The sequence below is a fragment of a genome, unplaced genomic scaffold (assembly GCF_019419815.1).
Source record: "Pyrus x bretschneideri cultivar Hongxiangsu unplaced genomic scaffold, Pyrus_bretschneideri_v1 Contig6, whole genome shotgun sequence".
NCBI lineage: Eukaryota > Viridiplantae > Streptophyta > Magnoliopsida > Rosales > Rosaceae > Pyrus > Pyrus x bretschneideri.
This window is the reverse complement of record NW_025999798.1, coordinates 8,927,389-8,947,035: the sequence shown is the minus strand read 5'-3', so window position 1 is coordinate 8,947,035 and position 19,647 is coordinate 8,927,389. Positions and strand designations below refer to the sequence as shown.

At 36.9% G+C, this 19,647-nt stretch overlaps 2 protein-coding genes across 2 annotated transcripts; one reads left to right on the top strand and one right to left on the bottom strand.

Moving 5' to 3' along the window:
- The first annotated feature begins 1,996 nt into the window (after positions 1-1,996).
- LOC103943591 (histidine-containing phosphotransfer protein 1-like) lies at positions 1,997-4,009 on the top strand. The gene is made up of 6 exons (XM_009353902.3): positions 1,997-2,444; positions 2,579-2,709; positions 2,862-2,930; positions 3,374-3,445; positions 3,556-3,628; positions 3,734-4,009. Exons 1-6 carry the CDS (start codon positions 2,385-2,387, stop codon positions 3,791-3,793), a joined length of 465 nt encoding a protein of 154 aa, XP_009352177.2. The 5' UTR covers positions 1,997-2,384; the 3' UTR covers positions 3,794-4,009.
- Positions 4,010-5,769: 1,760 nt separating this feature from the next.
- Positions 5,770-12,624, bottom strand: LOC103943704. The gene is made up of 12 exons (XM_009354044.3): positions 12,295-12,624; positions 11,378-11,557; positions 11,168-11,278; positions 10,194-10,526; positions 9,699-9,875; positions 9,312-9,599; positions 8,184-8,306; positions 7,879-8,076; positions 7,416-7,669; positions 7,018-7,222; positions 6,479-6,784; positions 5,770-6,273 (listed from the first exon to the last, which is right to left on the bottom strand). Exons 1-12 carry the CDS (start codon positions 12,499-12,501, stop codon positions 5,968-5,970), a joined length of 2,688 nt encoding a protein of 895 aa, XP_009352319.2. The 5' UTR covers positions 12,502-12,624; the 3' UTR covers positions 5,770-5,967.
- Positions 12,625-19,647: the final 7,023 nt, after the last annotated feature.

Sequence of the window (19,647 nt, the reverse complement as noted above, 5' to 3'; positions counted from 1 at the left end):
GACATCCCACATCGCCCAGGGGAGTGATCCTTATATGTATATTCCCATCCCTACCTAGCACGAGGCTTTTTGCGAGCTCACTGGCTTTGTGTTCCGTAGGAACTCCGAAGTTAAACGAGAAGGGGGCTAGAGCAATCCCATGATGGGTGACCCACTGGGAAGTTGCTCGTGAGTTCCCAAAAACAAAACCGTGAAGGAATGGTAAGCTCAAAGCAGACAATATCGTGTTACGGTGGTGGAGCAGGCCCGGGAAGTGATCCGCCCTGAGCCGGGATGTGACAGGAGGGGGGAGGGGGAGGGGAGGGACAAATTGATGGTTTTTTTTTTCTCTGCTTTTATTATTATTTTAATATTTTAAAAATATTAAATAATTGTTTTTTAGTTTTTAATAATTTTTTAATAGAAAGTATGTCCCGAATCAAGCCACGTCAGAACTTAACAGAAAAATTGATGGAGGTATGACATTGTCACAAATTTGTAAGATGCGGTATAACATTGTCAATTTTAAAAGATGAGGTATGAAACTGTCGTGACCCCAATAGTTGAGGTAGTTTTTTGTAATTTACCATTTTTTTTTTAATTTTACTTTTATTTATTATTTTAATATTTAAAAAATATTAAATAATTTTTTTAGTTTTTAATAATATTTTATTAATTTTTTAATAGAAAGTGGTCCCCGTCTATTGCCAAGTCAGCATTTAACAGAAAAACTAACAGAAAAATTGACGGAGGTATGACATTGTCACAAATTCGTAAGATGCGATATGACATTGTCATTTTTAAAAGATGTGGTATGAAACTGTCATGACCGCAATAGTTGGGGTAGTTTTTTGTACTTTACCCTTCTTTTAAATACAAGCGACATCGTGTGCATCAAGTACAACTTTAGTACAAACCTGAGTGATTTAAATTACTTAAGTTGTAAGTCTTGAGAAATAAACAAACATTCATCAAATATGACATGAAGTCTTCTTGTTTTTATTTTTTATTTTTTTTTCTATTTTGGTTTATTGGAGAGCTTAGGACATGAAGTTTGGATGGTACATTTAACAACTTCAAGTCTTGAAGATGAGGTGATGTTGCCAAAACCTACTTCACCATTTTGGCAAATGATAATTCTGCCACGTGAGATATTGGGATGGGATGTCATTTGGTTAGTTGGGGATTATTCTAATAATTATCTTTACTCTAAGTGGGCAAACAAACAAGGGGAAATCCCTAACAATTTGGCTCTTGTTTACTTCCAACCATCACAACCGCTAACTTTTTATTTGTAATAGTATGTAATACTGCCACTTAGTACTATGCTTTAGTAGTACTCCTATTCACTTGTAAGTGAGAGGTCTTAGGTTCGATTCTCGCCAAAAGTGAATTTGAACAACTGCAATTTTTTTAATTAAAAATAGTATGTAATAGTGAGTGGTACAAAATTTGAAATTGAAAACAAAAGATTTAATTAGATGTGGAAATCAAATCTTAATGAATAATTTTTTTTGTAAAATTTGAATAAAATTGGACCTGTTGGTAGAGCCAAACTCGATGAAGTTGATTGACCGCAAAAATTATACTCAAAGTTGAGCAACACAAACCTAACTCGAATGAACTCAAGCCCTAATAAACCTAAATGATCCGAAACTCGATTGACCTTCCAACTCATCTAAGTTGCACCCTGCACCTTATAATCTCTTGAATTCATTTTTCAATTAAAAGATTATAACCAATTTTATTTTTGTATACTAGGGCTGAGGTTCTTAAGGCCCAAAAGATCATATGGGTTAATGCCTATTTAAAAATTTTGATTCAGTTCACATTTTTTAAACGTATACCACATCGTTTTCAACTAAAAGCAACTTAGATATGAAATAAATCAACCGCCATCGTGAAGTCTCGATCCACACAAATCCTTCTCCATTTCTAAGGTCATTTTTTTGAAAAAACCCTAGGGTTTATTTACCTAATAAAACCCAAATACCTTGAAACAATGTGGCAAAAAGCAACGTGCAACTTGAAGGACATGATCTGTGGAGTCTTCCGTCCACCACTTTGAAAAATGAAGAACAAAATTACAACAAAATTAAGGAAGAGAAAGTGTGTGATAATAATAAATTTAAATATATAAGGGAGGGCAACTGGTGGGGTTTTGTGATTCTAGAAACCAGAAAGGGGTCAAATACCCCAAAAGCAAGCAGCTTTTGGATTTTGTTTTTTCACATTGAATTCACCAAATCCTTTTTCTGGCTTGCCCAAAATTTTATAACTTTATAGTCTCTGATTTGTGCAATAATTCCTCAAGATCTGCAATTCAAGGCACAAGCTTTTCTCTGCTGGCTCTCTTTCTCTTACTCTGTGACTCTGTCTGTGTGGAGAGGAACAAAAGCAAAGACATGGAGGTGGGGCAGATGCAGAGACAGTGGGTTGACTACACAAAATCCTTGTTCCTAGAGGTAAAAGCAACAGAAAAACTCTGAAATTTAAGCATAAATCACAGATGGGGTTGTTTTTATATTGTTGTTTTTGCTTGTTTTGTTCCTGATGTTTTTGTTTTTTGGGATTTTTTTTATTGGTTGGGTGAGAGAAGGGGTTTCTGGATGGTCAGTTTTTGCAGCTCCAACAGCTGCAGGATGAGAGCAACCCAGATTTTGTTGTTGAAGTGGTGTCTCTTTTCTTTGAAGATTCTGAGAAGCTTCTCAATGATCTCACCAGAGCTCTGTAAGAATCCAGGATCTTTCTTTTCACTATCTTTTTGTCTCTGGGATTGGATTGGATTCGACTGGACCGGACTGGATTGATTTGTGTGGTGCTCATATTTTGCTATGGATACTTTTAAGGAGTGCATGATTTCCCTTTTTTTGTTTGCACAGAGAACAACCAACTGTAGACTTCAAAAGGGTTGATGCCCATGTTCACCAGTTCAAGGGTAGTAGCTCCAGGTACACTTGCTTCTTTTTTTGCCTACTACGAAAAAAACATGAAATAGAGTAGCAAAAGTTGGTTTTTTTTTTTTAGTTTCTCAGTTGATTTTATAGTTTGAACTCCTGGTTTTACGATTTAGAACTCCTAGTTTTGTAGCTACTTGGACAATGTGCATTTTCTTCAACCTGAGATAAATCCAATTTATACACCCTTGGATAGATTAAACTCCGGGAAGAGAATTTCGCACTTCCCTCTTCTCCCCCTGGACTCCTTCCTTTCGATTGAATAATTGAAAGAGAATCAAGGGACAGAAGAAAGGACAGAAGGAGAAAACGGGGGTGTGATCATTATTCATTACCCTAAACTTAATCTAGTTTAGATATAGGGACATAGGTTTGAGAGCTAATTGCTCTTCATGTTTAGCTGAATGTTGTTTGATGAGAGCTTTTGTGGTTGACAGTATTGGCGCTCAGAGAGTTAAAAATGCCTGCATTGCTTTCCGCAATTTCTGCGAGGAAAAGAACACTGAAGGGTGATTTTACTTTACTTTATAATGTTATTTTTTCATTTAATTCTTTCTTAATCAGCTCCCGAAGCTGTGAGGTCTTGAACCATGAAAACTGAAAGACTTCTTGTTAGCAGGTGTGTTAGATGTGTTCAACAAGTAAAGCATGAGTACTACCTCGTGAAGAGCAAGCTTGAAACTCTCTTCGCAGTGAGTAGAATTGTATACACTTGATGTTGCTTATTAATATAACTTATAATTGTTCCATTTACGTAATTTTTTTTTTCCAAAATTAAATATTGTTGATGATTGCAGATGGAGCAACAAATTATGGCAGCTGGTGGGTCGATTCCTATGTTGGAATTGAATTTCTAGGCCTACAATTGTGAAAAGAAAACAAGAAGGTTGGGGTGGTTGGAGAGATCTCGTCGCACAAGTATTGTATAGCACCTCTCTTAATTGATTGAAAATTCTCTTCACTAATGAATTTGTGCTTGTATGATGAATATTATGAGGAGTAGTTTTTCCATCTGGTGCCACTTCTTGATGAACCTTTAACCTTTTTATTTATGATAAGGTGTTTCCCATCCAGTTTTATCTGGCGACATGCTTCATTGATTAATTACTTTAACCTGTTCATATATATGGGTCGTTGTGATTGAACTGCGGCTGTGCAAATCGATCCCAAGTTTTGTACCGGACTAGGGTTTTGATTGTGAGAAATCTCCAGCCTGCAGTTTCTGCTTTGTAGAACCTTTGCAATGACTCAAGTTTGTTTTGGTTGGTCTCGTATTAGGGAAATGATTTTTACTCTCTTTTTATTCTCTTGCACTCCCCTTCTTATTTCTGGCCACACGATTGAATAAACCGAGGTGAATGGAGGACAGAAACAAGCGGGGAAGTGCTGGAGGAGAAGGGGCGCGCGGAAATCATTTCCTTTGTACTATTATTAGTAGGATTTCATGGCTACCGTTCGTATCACTCCTTAGCTGTCATCCATGCTAGCACAGATTAAACAAATGATCATGCAGTCTTGTTTAGTAAGTCCATATTATAAAATAGATGTGAAAGATTTGATTCTTTGAAGCTGTAATTGTCAATCTTGATCTGCTTTGCTGGCCATTTGTTTTGCTTCTAAAACGTGCTTCTCTCTTCAAATTCTTTCTTTAGGGAAAGGAGAATCTATGAGAAAGGGTCAATGATCACCACTGCTGGACAATAACATTTTGTTCCTTCAAAATTATCCTTGATTGTTTTCTCAGAATAAAGAAGGAAAAAGGAAGATTATATCCATATTAAGTTTTTTTGGTTATGCATTATAACTTACGTGAAACCGGGATATAACGCTTCTCTTCCTTTTTCACATTGATATACGCCATTTTCTTCTTTTCTCACATGTCCCGTGATATGTGAGAAAGGAAGGGAAGCGATGGACCCCCATTGCAGAGAATTATCATTCCTTGTAGCGGGCGGTTAAATTGAGTTTTGACGCAAAAAGGGATAGAACTTCAAACGTTGGCAGGCTTGGGATGGTGGTAATATAGTTACTATCAAATATGATCCAGCAGGTTAGCCTCTGTGCAAGTATAAAAGAACAATTCACCTTGTTAAACAAATACGGCCAAGAACAATTCCAATGGCATTTTCCGATTTTGTATTCTATGTTTTTTACCAAAGTCCTAAAAGACGTTAGGTGCTAGTCGAGCGGCGGAATGGGGCCTATCATCTAGGCGGATTTAAGCAAACCTTTTCTTCTTTTTTTTTTTTTTTTTTTTTTTTTTTAACAAACAATATTATTTATGCTAAGGAGGTGCAGGAATGAGCTAAGCCTCACAATGCGCTAGCAATAATGTAGTTCAAATTCTCTTTTGGCGAGAATCAAATTCAAAACCTCTCACTTACCCATGCAAATGAATATCACTAGACCGTAATACTAAGTAGCTTAAGCAAACTCATTTTATATTGTATGAATAAGTGTATATTTATACTTAAAAATATGTAATTGTATTGGGATACATAAACTTTTTTTATTTTAATTTTATTATTATTAAGGGTACGAGAAGAGTTTGAAACTATTACAATAATATAGGAAAGTGGGGAGTTTCGAACCGTGACGCTGGGTAGAAACCCAACACCCTATCCACTAAAATATTGGACCACATGCAAAATTAGGATACATAAATTGAAAAATAGAATGATATATAGAATAGAAAGTTTTAGAACATATTGAAACATGGGCAACCATATATAACGAGTATTCATCCAAGTATTCAATAATTATTTTACAAGTTATTAAAATAAATAAAATACAAAAGTAAAGTTATCTATTTTTTATCTAGATGAAAGTTGCGACCTAAGTGAGTGTCTAGGCGGGCGGCTAAACATGTTTAGGCGTCATTTCTTAATTTCAAATCCATTAACTAATCGGAGTGATGACCAGCCGCTCAGACAGATTTTTAGAACTTTGTGTTTGCCATTGTGCTACATTTGAAGCAGAATCTCTACTCATACTTTTTTCGTACAATATAACTCGTACAAATTTCTACGTCTTACGCTGCAGTCTCGGTTTGATTCGGCGGTTTACGCCAGAATTCTACTTGTTCTTCAAAACTACCCAGTATAGCAGACTGGTTTGAATCACTAAGCCGGTCTGCAAAAAGATTGTAATAGGCCTGAGGATTTACACTGTCCAATACTCTGACCAGTTTCCGTTGATTTTCGTCAATCAAAAGCTGTCCATCTCTGGATTCAACACCTTCGGCATAAACTTTGATGGGCTTCGTTTGGAAGGTTTGATTCAGATGGGAATCACCAGCTAGGAGAACGGCACCAAGAATTTCCCCCAAGAAAGTTTGCTGCAGCGGAATATAACATATGAGAAGTGAGAAGGTAAGTTGTCAGACTGTAAATCTAGACCGTTAATCAGGTGGATTGTTGCCCGAATGCGCAAGTCTGGCAGTACAAGTCCGGCAAAAGAACATTACCCATTAAACCAATACAGAGATTGAGAAAAACAATGCATAAGTCAGGCATGTGGTCTTAGACAAGAAGCTTAGTTACCATGTGATGATATCTATGGTGCAATTGCTGCAACCGGTAGAGCCTTGACAGCAACCGCCGGACAAAAAGGGCCTCGGGTGTCTTCTTCTTCCGGCGCATTCGTTCTAAGATTTTGGAAAACGAACCAACTTCGCGTTGGATGCCGAGGGGAATGAGTGTGATGTTAAGTGAGGACTCAAACACTGTCTTTGCAGCCAAGGGATCAAGAAACATATTGAACTCTGCATATTCATTGGAAGGAGTAGTAAACACATTTCCTTTGTCCTTGTCATTGCTGCTGACATGCCCTCCAACAATATATACATCCTGCAATTAGCAAACATTGGCATCATTGCTGCAAATATTGATGTGATGAAATTACTTTAGTATAAAGAAGGATTCTCAATTGCACTATTCAAATGAATAGTGATTTGGTGTGAATTTCAACTTATTTACATATCTGCCACAGGCTCTCTCTGCTGCTAATCTTGATGCACACGTGTTGACGATCGTGGGAAGGGAAGAACGATGGTAAATATGACTAAGATCAAGGAACTTACCTGTATTAAAGAGACGATGTTCTTTTTCAACAAGATAATCTTAGCTAAATTAGTCAAGGGTCCATTGGTCAATATGGTAATCTTGGATTCGGGTTCCAGTGTTTTCACCAGAGTCTCACAAACCTCCAATGCCAGTGGTTGTCTGAGCTCAGGGTGATCTGTATCCTTCGGGGCTCCGTGTTCTAAAGAAATTTCTGTTGTATACCTGGTAAAAAGTACTTAAGATTTCAATCTCGGTCTATCTAAAGAAACACACGATTTTTCATAGAGTATTGCTACACTCACCAAATTCGTTTACCAAGTTCTGTTCACTACTCAAATTTGGGTCCACTTTTAACCTCATTAGATACTGACATGTATACTGACACATTATTTGATGAATGATCGAAAAGTAATACCTTCGTGGGCTTCGTGGCAAATCGCGAGCAAGGCCGTAGAGAGTGTCTGAGTCCAGCAATCCACCGTTGCCATGAGGGATGGCCTGTTGGTATTTGCAGCCTCCAACAGCAGGGAAAATTGGATCAGACTGGTTCGTAGCAAATACTTCTCCAAGACCTACAGGGATGTCATCACGGCCCATCATATGCAGCAAGTCATAAATCACATCTATTGTTGCAGCATTTGCCCAGCCTGTTGGGCTCACTATTATTGCCTGGAAGCACACACAAACAGGTTTTGCTCATACTATGGAAATCAATGACAAATTAAGCTGCTCTTTTGAGTTTTTTTGGGCCAATATAATGTCCCGAAAAAGTGGGCGTTTTTTGAAAATAAGCCCCTTAATTCACGCTTTAAACATTAGTAGTTGCTGGCGACTAAACTAGTCAAGTTACAAAAAGAGAAGAAGAAGCAAAAAACTACCCTGAGATTAATCACTTGAATAGGTACTTTGAGGAGGTAGAAGAGAGCTGCAAAGTCTCCAGCACTCATATCCATGTCAAAGACAACAGGTTTACCAAGTTTTTTGTTTCCAAATTCTGGTTTATATGTCACTTCCTTGTAGAATGGAAATTGTGTGGTTAAATTGAATCTCCCTTTCTGTTTGGGGTTGTTCAGAACCTGCAAAATCAATTGGAAAAGAGTTGACATTTTGTCGAAAACTTTCAAAAAAAAAAAAAAGAAAAAAAAAATGATTGAGAAAAGGAACTTTTACTGGGGTTAATTACCTCCAGGAAGCTTACGAAGAATTCTCTGTTAAGTGGGCTTTGAGGGTCCTGATTTGGTTTGGCCTTTGTAGCAACAAGCACAGACACAGCCTCTGATCCTGTTACTTCTTCTGTATAACCATCCTGTTGGATTTTGTCGAAATAGGAAGTTAATCACCATTTCACGAAAATCATATGTGAACATGAGAGTTGTTGTTAATTAAATGAATATAGGAAAGAAAATTATAGCTGTCCCTTAATCTAAACACTCTTTTAACATTTTAAAACAAAATCAAGTTTATAAAGATTATAACATAAGCAAGCAAATTTTCTCTAGTGCAGTTATCCGCATTTTTTTAGAACGTGGATATATCATCGATAAACTTCACTGCACTTTACCTTAAATGAGAATTGTGTTAGTTAAGCTTATAACCACTAAGCATCTCTAAGAGATGCAGTAAAACAACCAAAACTCTTTTTAAATGGCCAAACTCAAAAATTCATCTCTAAGAGAATTTGTAAAAGAGTCATTATTATATAAAAATAACCATTCACTTTTCAATTTTAGAGAGCAACTATTCACTTTCTATATATTAAAAAAGTAATAAAACTCAAGGATGGACCCTGGAGCATAAAAAGAAGAGAGAGAATGTTATTTTAGAAAACGAATGAGCTGAGTTTGAATTGTTTATAATAAATTATTCAAAGTTTGTTAAAATAGAGAGTGTTGCTTGAAATGAAAAGTTAAACTGAGTAGCTAAATAGTGTTTTGACACTATTCACTTATTAGTTTAACAAAAATTTAGATTTTCTCTTAGAGATGCTCTAAGGCCTCATTTGGTTTCTATAATTGGATTGGATGAAGAAATTGACGCCAAATTCTAAATCTTGTCCAAGTTATGAAGAAGATGGATTATCATGAAGAAAACAAATTTCTTCGAATCCTCACAAAATGATAGGTCACAGAAGGATAAGTTTCCTTCATGGCTAATCTCTATCTTCTACCTTGGACGAAAACTTAGAAGTTAGCACCTATTTCTTCATTCAACAAACATTAAATCTAGTGAATTTATCCAATCCAATTCAATCCCAGACAAATGGGGCATAGGAGATTATATTTTGGAAGTTGTAAACTGGAAGGCAAGTTACCCTGCATTTCCCTTTGCCATTCTCCCCAATGCAAAATGGATCTCTTAGTCCCTTTTGAACATGACCACTATGCACACCATTTTTGTCTAAGTTGAACTTTGGAACTTTGACGCCATCAAAGAAAGGATTAGAGCCATCAGTTACTCCATAAGGTTCATTTGAGGTAATCACAGTTATATTCATATACTCCATTTCTGCAAATTCATTTTGTCCATTAGGGTTATTCAAGTTGTTTCGCATGATTGATACCGCCACACCAGCTGTAAATGAATCCCACATGAAATAGCTCTGAAAATAGTCACATTGTATCATATCAGATCATTTGATTCATTAAAAATAGATGCAAATTGTGTTAAACACAGAAAAATCTAATGATCGTGGATGTACCGTGTAGAATTGTTTGTCAAACCAAGTATCACGAGCCATTTTCAAGGACTGGAAGACATATTGTGCCTCATATGTGTTCTGGCTCTTCTCAAAGGCCTCAAAGAAGTTTTGACTAACGGGAATGGTGTTTGTTGCATCCAGAGGAACAAGGGTGACTGAAATCCCAGAATGTATAACCTGAAATACATATTAATTTCGTTGTCAAAAAATGCGACCACTTACAAACCCGGAAAATGTTCTCTTCTCAAAGTGTCAGACAACATAAGTATTAGACTAGAGTGTGAATCTGAACCATTAACCAAGTTAGTTATTGCTCGAAGGTGTGAATCTGATCACAATAATTTGTCTACTATACATACTATATAAATGTTCTCTTGTCAGACTGTGAATTTGAACCATTGGTTATGTTGACGGCATTTGTTAAAATGTGAGGTCCAAATTCACCGTCTGACAATGATTTCGCTGCCGAAAAAATACATTGAACTATAGTACTACCTGGTATGCAGCAAAGGGATCACCAAGGAAATTGAACTCAGCATAAGGATTACTTTTGTAGTCTGTGAAGACATTGCCAGGATCACCACACTGCCGAGGAACACAGGGCGTAGAATTATCCGGGCAACAACCAGTAGGGTTTTTCGATCTCACACCACCACCCATGACATAAATGTGCTCAACATTCTTCTTTAGGTGTGGATTGTTCATAAGGAAAAGGGCAAAGTTTGTGTGTGCTCCTATCAGAAATACAGTAATGGGACCTGCAGATATGTTGTCAATCATCACTTGCTGAGCAGTAGGTTGTCGAAAGGGAGTATATCTCCTGCTCCCCTAATTTCATTTACGAAAAAGAAAAGAAAAAAAGAAAAATTTCTGAGCAAAATGTAGAATTAATGTAACACCAAAAATGAACAAGGGAAACAGTTCTTCACTTGTTCATGTATGAATTTATCAGACAAGCTATCATGTAACACCATTACTATAGTACTGTTCTTCCATAACACTATAATTGTTATGAACTAGTCATATTATATCGATACTATCTTTATATGTTGTTGGTATATATCTATATCCTTTATATGTTGACAATAAATCAAGTATCGGTATGTTGTTGATATTGTTGTTTAATTAGTACAGTAAATAATGCTCATCAGAATTTCTCCCTATTAGCTTAAATGCAGAACTGTTTTTATTTTCAATGTGAAGCCACTTGGGTCACTATATTTCAAGCCAAATATTTAACTTTGAGAAATGATTCTTACGTGCCATTTTTTTATCTCATTCACTTCATTCTATATTAGAAAAATAGTTTTAAACAGGTATATGCAGAAGAAGAAAAATGGTTTAAGAAACAAGGAGTAACACCACTTCGCAACAAGTTCTACAAGACAGACTCAAAGTGAAGAAAAAAGAAGCAGAGAAATATATAAGAAAAATACAGCTTAAAATTACTGTCCTTACATTATTTTTACCTGGGGGAGGAAAGATTTTCTGAGGCCAAAATTAGAATCAACATCCAATCGACCTCTAGCACCTACAGGAATGGCTTGTCTATATCTGCATCCTCCTGCTGTCGTAGTCCCCTGAAGTTAATTATTTTTAAAAGTAATATAAATTGGTGTCAATAATTAAGCATAATTATGGTTTATATATGAATTTAGATATATATAATTTGTTCATGCCTGTTCAATAATTGGAAGATATCCACCGACATTTGGCAAAATTGTACCATCTTCTTTGATCCCACCTTCACCACCCACTCCAACTGCCACGTCATCACGCCCCATCATGTATAAAATGTCATAGATTTGATGCACAGCATGCCCAGGATTGGTCCAAGCATTTGCATTTACAGTCACTGCCTGTGGTAAAACAAATCTACAGTGCTATAACTACCAAAGTTACAGGAAACAACAATGATTTATTTATTTATTTATTTTTACTTGGTTCAATAAAAAACTTTTCTAATTTGTGTAGAAAGAGACACTAATTTAGGTGCAAGGAGTGGAAACTGTAGGAATATATTTTTAGTGATTCACTTTTACATAAAGGAAATAAAAGTTGTTACATGTCGTTTGACCAAAAATATTATTTTTTTAATTAATTACACATATTTTCAAACATAGAATCCATTCAACTGTATGAATCATTTGACTCGGTCCTCAAGGACTCTTAGTGGTATCAACTATAACTTTTGCTAAAGCCATTAAAAAGAAAAAACAAGTTCTGCATCTTCAAAGCCAAATATATGAATTAAATCAACATTAGTTCGATGAGTTAAGCTGGTGATCATCACTTGCTTAGATTTATAAGGCAAGAAATGAATATAATATTATATATGTATATATATTTTATTGTTTATATAATATCATTCATATATATATATATACATGCATGCAGCATGCATATATGCATACATATACAGTTATTCTCTGGATACATCGAAGAGAAGTGTAGAGAGCTCTAAGCATTTGCAGATTTGGAAGGCTTAGCTTTGACAAACCCAACTTATAGCCTTGAGTACTTTTTGGCCAAAAAAATTTGGAGCATGAATGAACACAAACAATTGATGATCATGGATATTGGATGATGAACTCACCTCCAACTCAAACTCTGATCTGTTAAGTTTCAAGATGTACAAGAGACCGAAGAAATCATCGGTATCAACATCTGTATCGAAAAGAATCCGGTGAGGCCTGCCTTCCACAGTCCGCAAATTGCTAGCTCCAATCACAACTAATACTGATCCGACAACAACTAGCATCTGCACTAACCAATCAAAACGTTTCTGCTTCTGCAACAACATTTCTGTTTTATAATTTCAAAACAAACCCAGAAATATTTTTCCCTCCAAACTACAAAGATATGATACTTTAATACTGGTTGGAGTTAATCCTGCAACTTAACTATGGGAAGAGATTTACAGAATCAGAGAGATACTGGTCGAGAGAGTTTTAGAAATATTAATGATGAAAGTATATATGTATGGGATGGAACACACGTCACACACGCCGGAGGCACGTGAAGAACGAGAAGTGTTAGAATAGTCTTTAATTAATGGGAAGTGTTATTAACACTTCAAAAATCTTATTCTATACTCCTCACAAGTATATTTTTCTTTCTAATTATAGAAAGTTAGGAGTGTCAAATGAGATTTTTGGAATGCTAATACCAATTCCCTAATTAATTTGGAATCGTCTTTGTAATTATTGTATGTATTATCAAAATATAATTTCTTATTATAATTAGTATAAGATTCTTACTGATTTTATGTAACCATGTATTATAATATTTTGCACGAATTAAATAAAAAATCATATTTATTCATAGTATCAGTCGTCTAGATTTTCTCATGTACTAGGGTTTTTAGGCCATCTCCAACCGCAGGGTCTAGAGGGTCAGAGAGCCGAAAATAGCCCGAAAATTGTCTCTAACCGAGGGTCAGGCCAAAGGGCTCATAGGCCTCACTGGACAAAAAAAGGCCAAAGGGCCAACCAGCTAGCCTAAGGTCATCTCCAATCGAAGGGTCCAGAGGGTTGAAAGTAGTCTCCAACTGAGGGCTAGGTCAGAGGGCTCGTGGGCCCCATGGAATCTGAAAGGGCCAAAGGGCTGGCCTCATGCAGCTAGCCCGGGGCTAGCTGGAAATTTTTGAAGTAGTGTAGGTTTTGTTATCGGTTATAACCGACAGAAATAAGGGAAATGGTGTCAGTTATAACCGACACAAATAGCTGGAAAATTTTGAAATAAACGGCTATCTGACAGAAGTAGTGTCAGTTATAACCGACACAAATATGGAAAATTTTGAATATAGCGGCTGGCTAACGTTAGCTAGCCGTTGTTTTTGAAATTTTTTTTTTACAAAATTTTTTTAAATTGTTTTTTTTTTATTATTTTAAAATTCTATTTGTTTCCTATAACTTCCTAAGTCATTATACAACAATAAATTAAATTAAGTAACTTGAAACAACATTAAATTTAAATAATAAATTATGTTTGGCCTTATGGCCCTTTGACGGTCAGTTGGAGACGGTTTTTTGTAACAGGGCTAAAATGAGCCATATGGCCCTTTGGCTCTCGGTTAGAGATGGAAACAAATATGACCCTGTACTGTTCATTAAAATATTAATTTCTTGGAGGGCCAAAGGGTTAAAAGGAGCCTTCTGGCCAGCCCTCGGTTAGAAATGGCCTAAGCCTTCTGGCCCTCCAAGATATTAATATTTTAATGAACAGTACAGGGCCATATTTGCCTCCATCTCCAACCGAGGGCCAAAGGGCCATAGGGCTCGTTTTAGCTTTGTCACAAAAAATCGTCTCCAAGCGATGGCCAAAGAGCCATAGGACCAAACATAATTTATTATTTAAAAACTACAACTTAAATTCAAATCCAATGGCTAAGTGACGTCAGCTAGCCGTTGGATTTGATTTTTTTTTTTTGCTATAAATAGGGTGGATATTGGGCTATAATTCATACAACTTTGAATTCAATCTCTTTCAATTCAAGTTTTCAATGAATTCCAACTTCGGATCCTCTTCGGATTCCAACTGGGGTTCCTCATCCAATTCCAAATTGGAAGCAAAATGGGCGCAAATGAGACAAGAAGATGAGGAGTCTGATGAAGAAGTTCAAGTAAGGCGTAACAAACAAAATAGAGTAGTAGCCATAGTTGCGGCCATGGTGTGTTAGCCAACTGAGGAACAACCTCAATGGGGTGGCTCTGTTGCTGGTCACTTTTACAAACCATGAAACAGAGCGATGACGCATGCCAATCTGATGAACGAGAGGGTGGAGTCGAGAAAATTTGGACTCCATCATGATGTCTGGCATCATATTACACAATATGATAGTGGAGGATGTGTAAGATGGGTATATTGATGGAGAGTCCGATGACGACCAAGAAGATCCAAATAGGTCAAGAAAGGCTCGTGCAAAAATATATGATGGGCCTAATTGGCATTTCAATCCAAGAACTGGTAGTATCTCTATAAATGAGTACATGAGGCGCTATAGAATGATACATTCTTGTGCCACAAACAAGTACCTACAAGAGGATCTTGTTGCATATCTTTGGGCCAAAAGAAGCATGGAGTAGGCGTTTAAGTTTTATGTTGTTAAATGTTTTTAATAATGTTGTTTAAGTTTCATGTTGTTAAATGTTTTTTTTTTTTATGTTGTACAATTTGTATGTTGGTTAATGTTATTTAATGTTGTTTCATATTGTTTAATGTTGTTTCATGCTGCTTAATTTAATTTAATGTTGTATAATGGCTTAGAAAGTTATAGGAAAAAAAATATATATAATTTAAAAAAGATATGAAACAAATTTTCTGAAATAGAAGTTATAGAAAAAAAATAGAATTTAAAATAAAATGAAACAAATTTTGTGAAATAGAAGCTATAGGAAAAAATGGAATTTAAAAAAAATATGAAACAAATTTTGTAAAATAAAAGTTATAGGAAAAAAAAATAGAATTTAAAAAAAAATATGAAAAATAGGAGTTATAGGAAAAATTTTGTAAATAAAAATCATAATAATAAAACATCAAAAAAAAAAAAATCAAATGCAATAGCCGTTGCATTTGAATTTTAGCTTAAGCATTCATGTCGGTTATAACCGACATGATTAATGTTTTTTTTTGGCCAGAAAGCTAGTCATGCAGTCAGCCCTCTAGCCCTGACCCTTTTAGATTCCGTGGGGCCCTCTCAGATTCCACGAGCCTTCTGGCCTAGCCTTCGGTTGGAGATGGCCTAATCTAGCCAACCCTAGGTGGGGCCACATGCTAACGTCATATTTGATTTTTTTTTCTTTTAATAGTTTTTTTTTTAACAATTTAAAAAAAAAATTCTATTTTTTCTTCCTATAACTTCCTAAGTCATTGAACAACATTAAATAACATTAAGTAACATGAAACAACATTAAACAATATTAAATAACATTAAGTAACATTAAACAACATAAAAAAAATATTTAACAACATGAAACTTAAACAACATTTTTACAAACATTTAACAACATGAAAATTATTGACAATCCATAACATAAAATTATTGAGGTAATTTAATTTAAATAACCACAGTAATTCAATTAAAATAATAAATTATGTTTGGGCCTCGGTTAGAGATGGTTTTTTTTCACAAGGCTATGTTTGGCCTATGGCCCTCTGGCCCCTCGATTGGAGATGGTAAGAAATATGACCCTTCATTTAAATATTAATTTCTTGGAGAATCAGAGAGCTAAAATGAGCCCTCTAGCCCTTTGTGACGACCCGTCCTTAGTTCTCACTGTAATTTCTTTTCCATTTGGGCAATTTGACGATTTTACCCGTCTTTGGACAAATGTGGAATTTGATGTGGACGTAGTTTTTCGACTATTGTTTCTTTTTTTCTGGTTTCCTACTTAAAAAGTACTCGTTGTTACGAGCGTGTGAGCGCGTGTTAGACTCAAATCGGATCTGTAACGAAAAAGTTATGCATCATTAAAATACATTAATCACGAGTAATTTTGTACACGCACGCACAAATTTACAATGTCGGAAACACTATCAAAGAGGTAGATATTGTCACATCCCAGCCCAAGCCCCCACCACATCTCGGGCTTAACTCCATCGTAGCACGATATTGTCCACTTTGGGTTCCGACCACGCCCTTACGGTTTTGTTTCTGGAAACTCACACGAAAACTTCCCAATGGGTCACCCATCCTGGGAATGCTCTGGCCCCCAACTCGCTTAACTTCGGAGTTCCGATGGAATCCGAAGCCAGTGAGCTCCCAAAAGGCTTCGTGCTAGGTAGGGATAGGAATATACATATAAGGATCACTTTTCTGAGCGATGTGGGATCTAACAATCCACCCCCCTTAGGGGCTCGACGTCTTCGTAGGCAAAAACGACCAAGTTAGACTCTGATACCAAATTGTTACATCCCAGCCTAGGCCCCCACCACATCCAAGGCTCGACTCCACAGTCGCACGATATTGTCCACTTTGGGCCCCGACCACGCCCTCACGGTTTTGTTTCTGGGAACTCACACGAGAACTTCCCAGTGGGTCACCCATTCTGGGATTGCTTTTGCGTGAACTCGCTTAACTTCGGAGTTCCTACAGAACCCGAAGCCAGTGAGCTCCCAAAAGGTCTCGTGCTAGGTAGAGAAAAGAATATACATATAAGGCTTACATGATCCACTCTCCTGGGCGATGTGGGATGTTACAGATATTGTACATTAAAAATTGTACAAAATCCTTCCCTTCCCTAATTGGTGGATCCGGTCCCCTTATCTCCAACAACCAATCAAATTATTCAATTTGATTTTTTCCACCAATCCATCACCACCATTCCTTTTTCTCTAATTTTCTTCTTCAGCAATCAATTGTTTTCCCTCTCTCACTAACGCTCAATCAGAAAACAAGTTCCATTTATGTTCTACCAATCAGAAACTAAGCAAACATTTCTCTCTTTTCTCTTTCTCCCCGAAGACCCCCTTTCACACTCTTACTCTGCAACTCTCTCAAACAGACACCAAAACACACAAATATGCCTTGAAAACCACACCTTCGAACTCGTCTTACCTCCACGAACACAGTCGTACCCCCATATCACGATTTGGACGAGTTTTGACTCGCCAACTCGGAAGGTCAAACTCTGCTCAGTTTTTCCCCGACGAGTTACGAGCGAGATACAAGTTTTTAAGAAGTCTAAAGGTCTCCACTCAACTCCCTGAGGTCTTTAGTGAAGGGTTGAAGAAGATATAACCTCGAAACATAAGGTTTGGAGAAGTCGGAGTTTAACTCGAACCTTTCGAGACATTTTCAGGCCACTTCCGTCCATTTTTTGGACTTCCAAAATGTACAATCGTGTTCGACTCATCATAAGCTTCATTTCCATTAAATTTGTGAAAAATGGTTAAGAAATGAGCAAGTTATGAAGCTTTGAAATTTTACCCAGAAACCGGCGAAGATTTCTAGATTTCCAGCGAGTTCAAATGGTAGCGACCGATGAGGACCACCGAAGAAGACGATGGAATATTCTTTCAACTTTGACGGAATATTTCGTCAACTCCGACAGAATATTCTAATGGCATCAGGTAACGCCGTTACCATTTAATAGAATATCCGGTCACTTTAACAGAATATTCTTAATAGCCGTTAGAGCCTCTGTCAGTCTCTACCCGTGCGTGGTGGCGTGTCCGGCCTTCGATTACCTTTCTGTCAATTTGTGTAGGTCCTGACATCGACTAGATCAATTTCATATATTTAAACCCTATGTTTGAGCAAACTTTAAGGGTTTTATTTAAGTTTCCGTATATGTGTTATTAAACTAATTGCATTAGTAATTTCACCTATAAGGGAAATGTATCCTGAGGACGTATGGGGTCAAACAAGGCTCGGAGGCTTCGTTCCTACTGTGTATCTGTGAATGGGCACTTTGTCTGTGTGTGTGTGTGTGTGTGTGTGTGTGCGTGTGTGTGTGTGTGTGTACACCTTATAGTTTTCACAAATGCCTTTAAATCGATTTATGCATTTTATGCCATGATTTATTTAATTTCGAAAATGTTGTTGTGTGGTTGAGATTTACATATTGTCATGGCATATTCATATGCATTTTACTTGCTCATAAATGTTGCACTATTATGAGATGCTAAAATAATCTTACGGGATACGCAGGTAAGTATAGGTAAGTTATTATATTGTTGCAATCATAGAATCATTATGGCATGCATATATTCATGTAGTGCTCATCATTGCTGCACTCGGTGTTAGTACTCCCGCCCTGGGCCAGGGCCAGTCTTTCACGTGATGTTCACCTCCGCACCGCACGCTCGTTTCGGATCCAAGTAGGTCCTAGCCCTATCATACATGTTGCATTAGGTGACTCCGACTCGTAAGTAACCGCGCATAGCGCTAGCCCTCGCGTGATCGTAGCATTAGAACGTTTATTATTACACCTAGCGCTGTCGTACAAGTCACATTAGGCGACTCTGACTCATGTGCTAGCATAGATTGATGAGCAATAGGTGCAGTCGTACAGGTCACATTAGGTGACTCCAACTGACATACTTACTTAGATTGTGGAGCACATGCCTATATTTATATTGCTGTTAACTTATTGTGTTGTGGCATACTTTTGTATTTTACTATTGGCATGCATTTGATTTCATACTTATACGTAGTATGATTTTCTAGAGGCTATACATGTTTTACAGCGAGGGGTTAGAATGTCCTGAAAATAAATGGATTTTGAAAACCTTTGTTTTTGTGCCCACTCACCCTTCTCTTTTTCACCCCTCCAGGTTTTAGTAGCTAAGCTTACGTATCGACGATAACTCATAGAAAATCTCAATTTAAGTGGTTATCTTCAATGGTATAACTCTTACCCTATTTACTGTATTGTTCTTATACTCTGACGTCACGTGTGAAATGGGTTCAATCCTGTACACCAGTGCACTCTTTTGATTAGGCACTTTTAGGTTTAATTTGATTCACATTTTCCACATCATTACACTTTATGGCTTCGTCACCTTCCAGGTGTCGACCATGACAGCTCGATTTGGAATCCTAGTGGACATTCTAGGTCTGGGTGTGTCACCTTTCTTCAGTTGGAGATGGCCTTACTTTCTCCCCCTGATGTCCAATCCAACACCAAATAAAAAAACAAAAAAGCGCATGAATGGCTGGTTACACTCTACTAAACCAATTGAATTTTATTACATAAATGTCAGTTTCTTTTTCAAAGTCTTCACCAATCACTAAGGTCATATCCAACCGAAGGATCCAGAGGGCCAGATGGTCGAAAATAGCCAGAAAACAGTCTCCAATCGAAGGCCGGGCCAAATGGCTCATGAGCCCTACTGGACAAAAAGGGGCTAAAGGGCTAACCGACTGGCCCAAACCAGTCAGCCAGCTGGCCCCGAGCGGGGCTGAAATTTGAATTTGCAACGACTAACTGCTTACGTCAGCTAG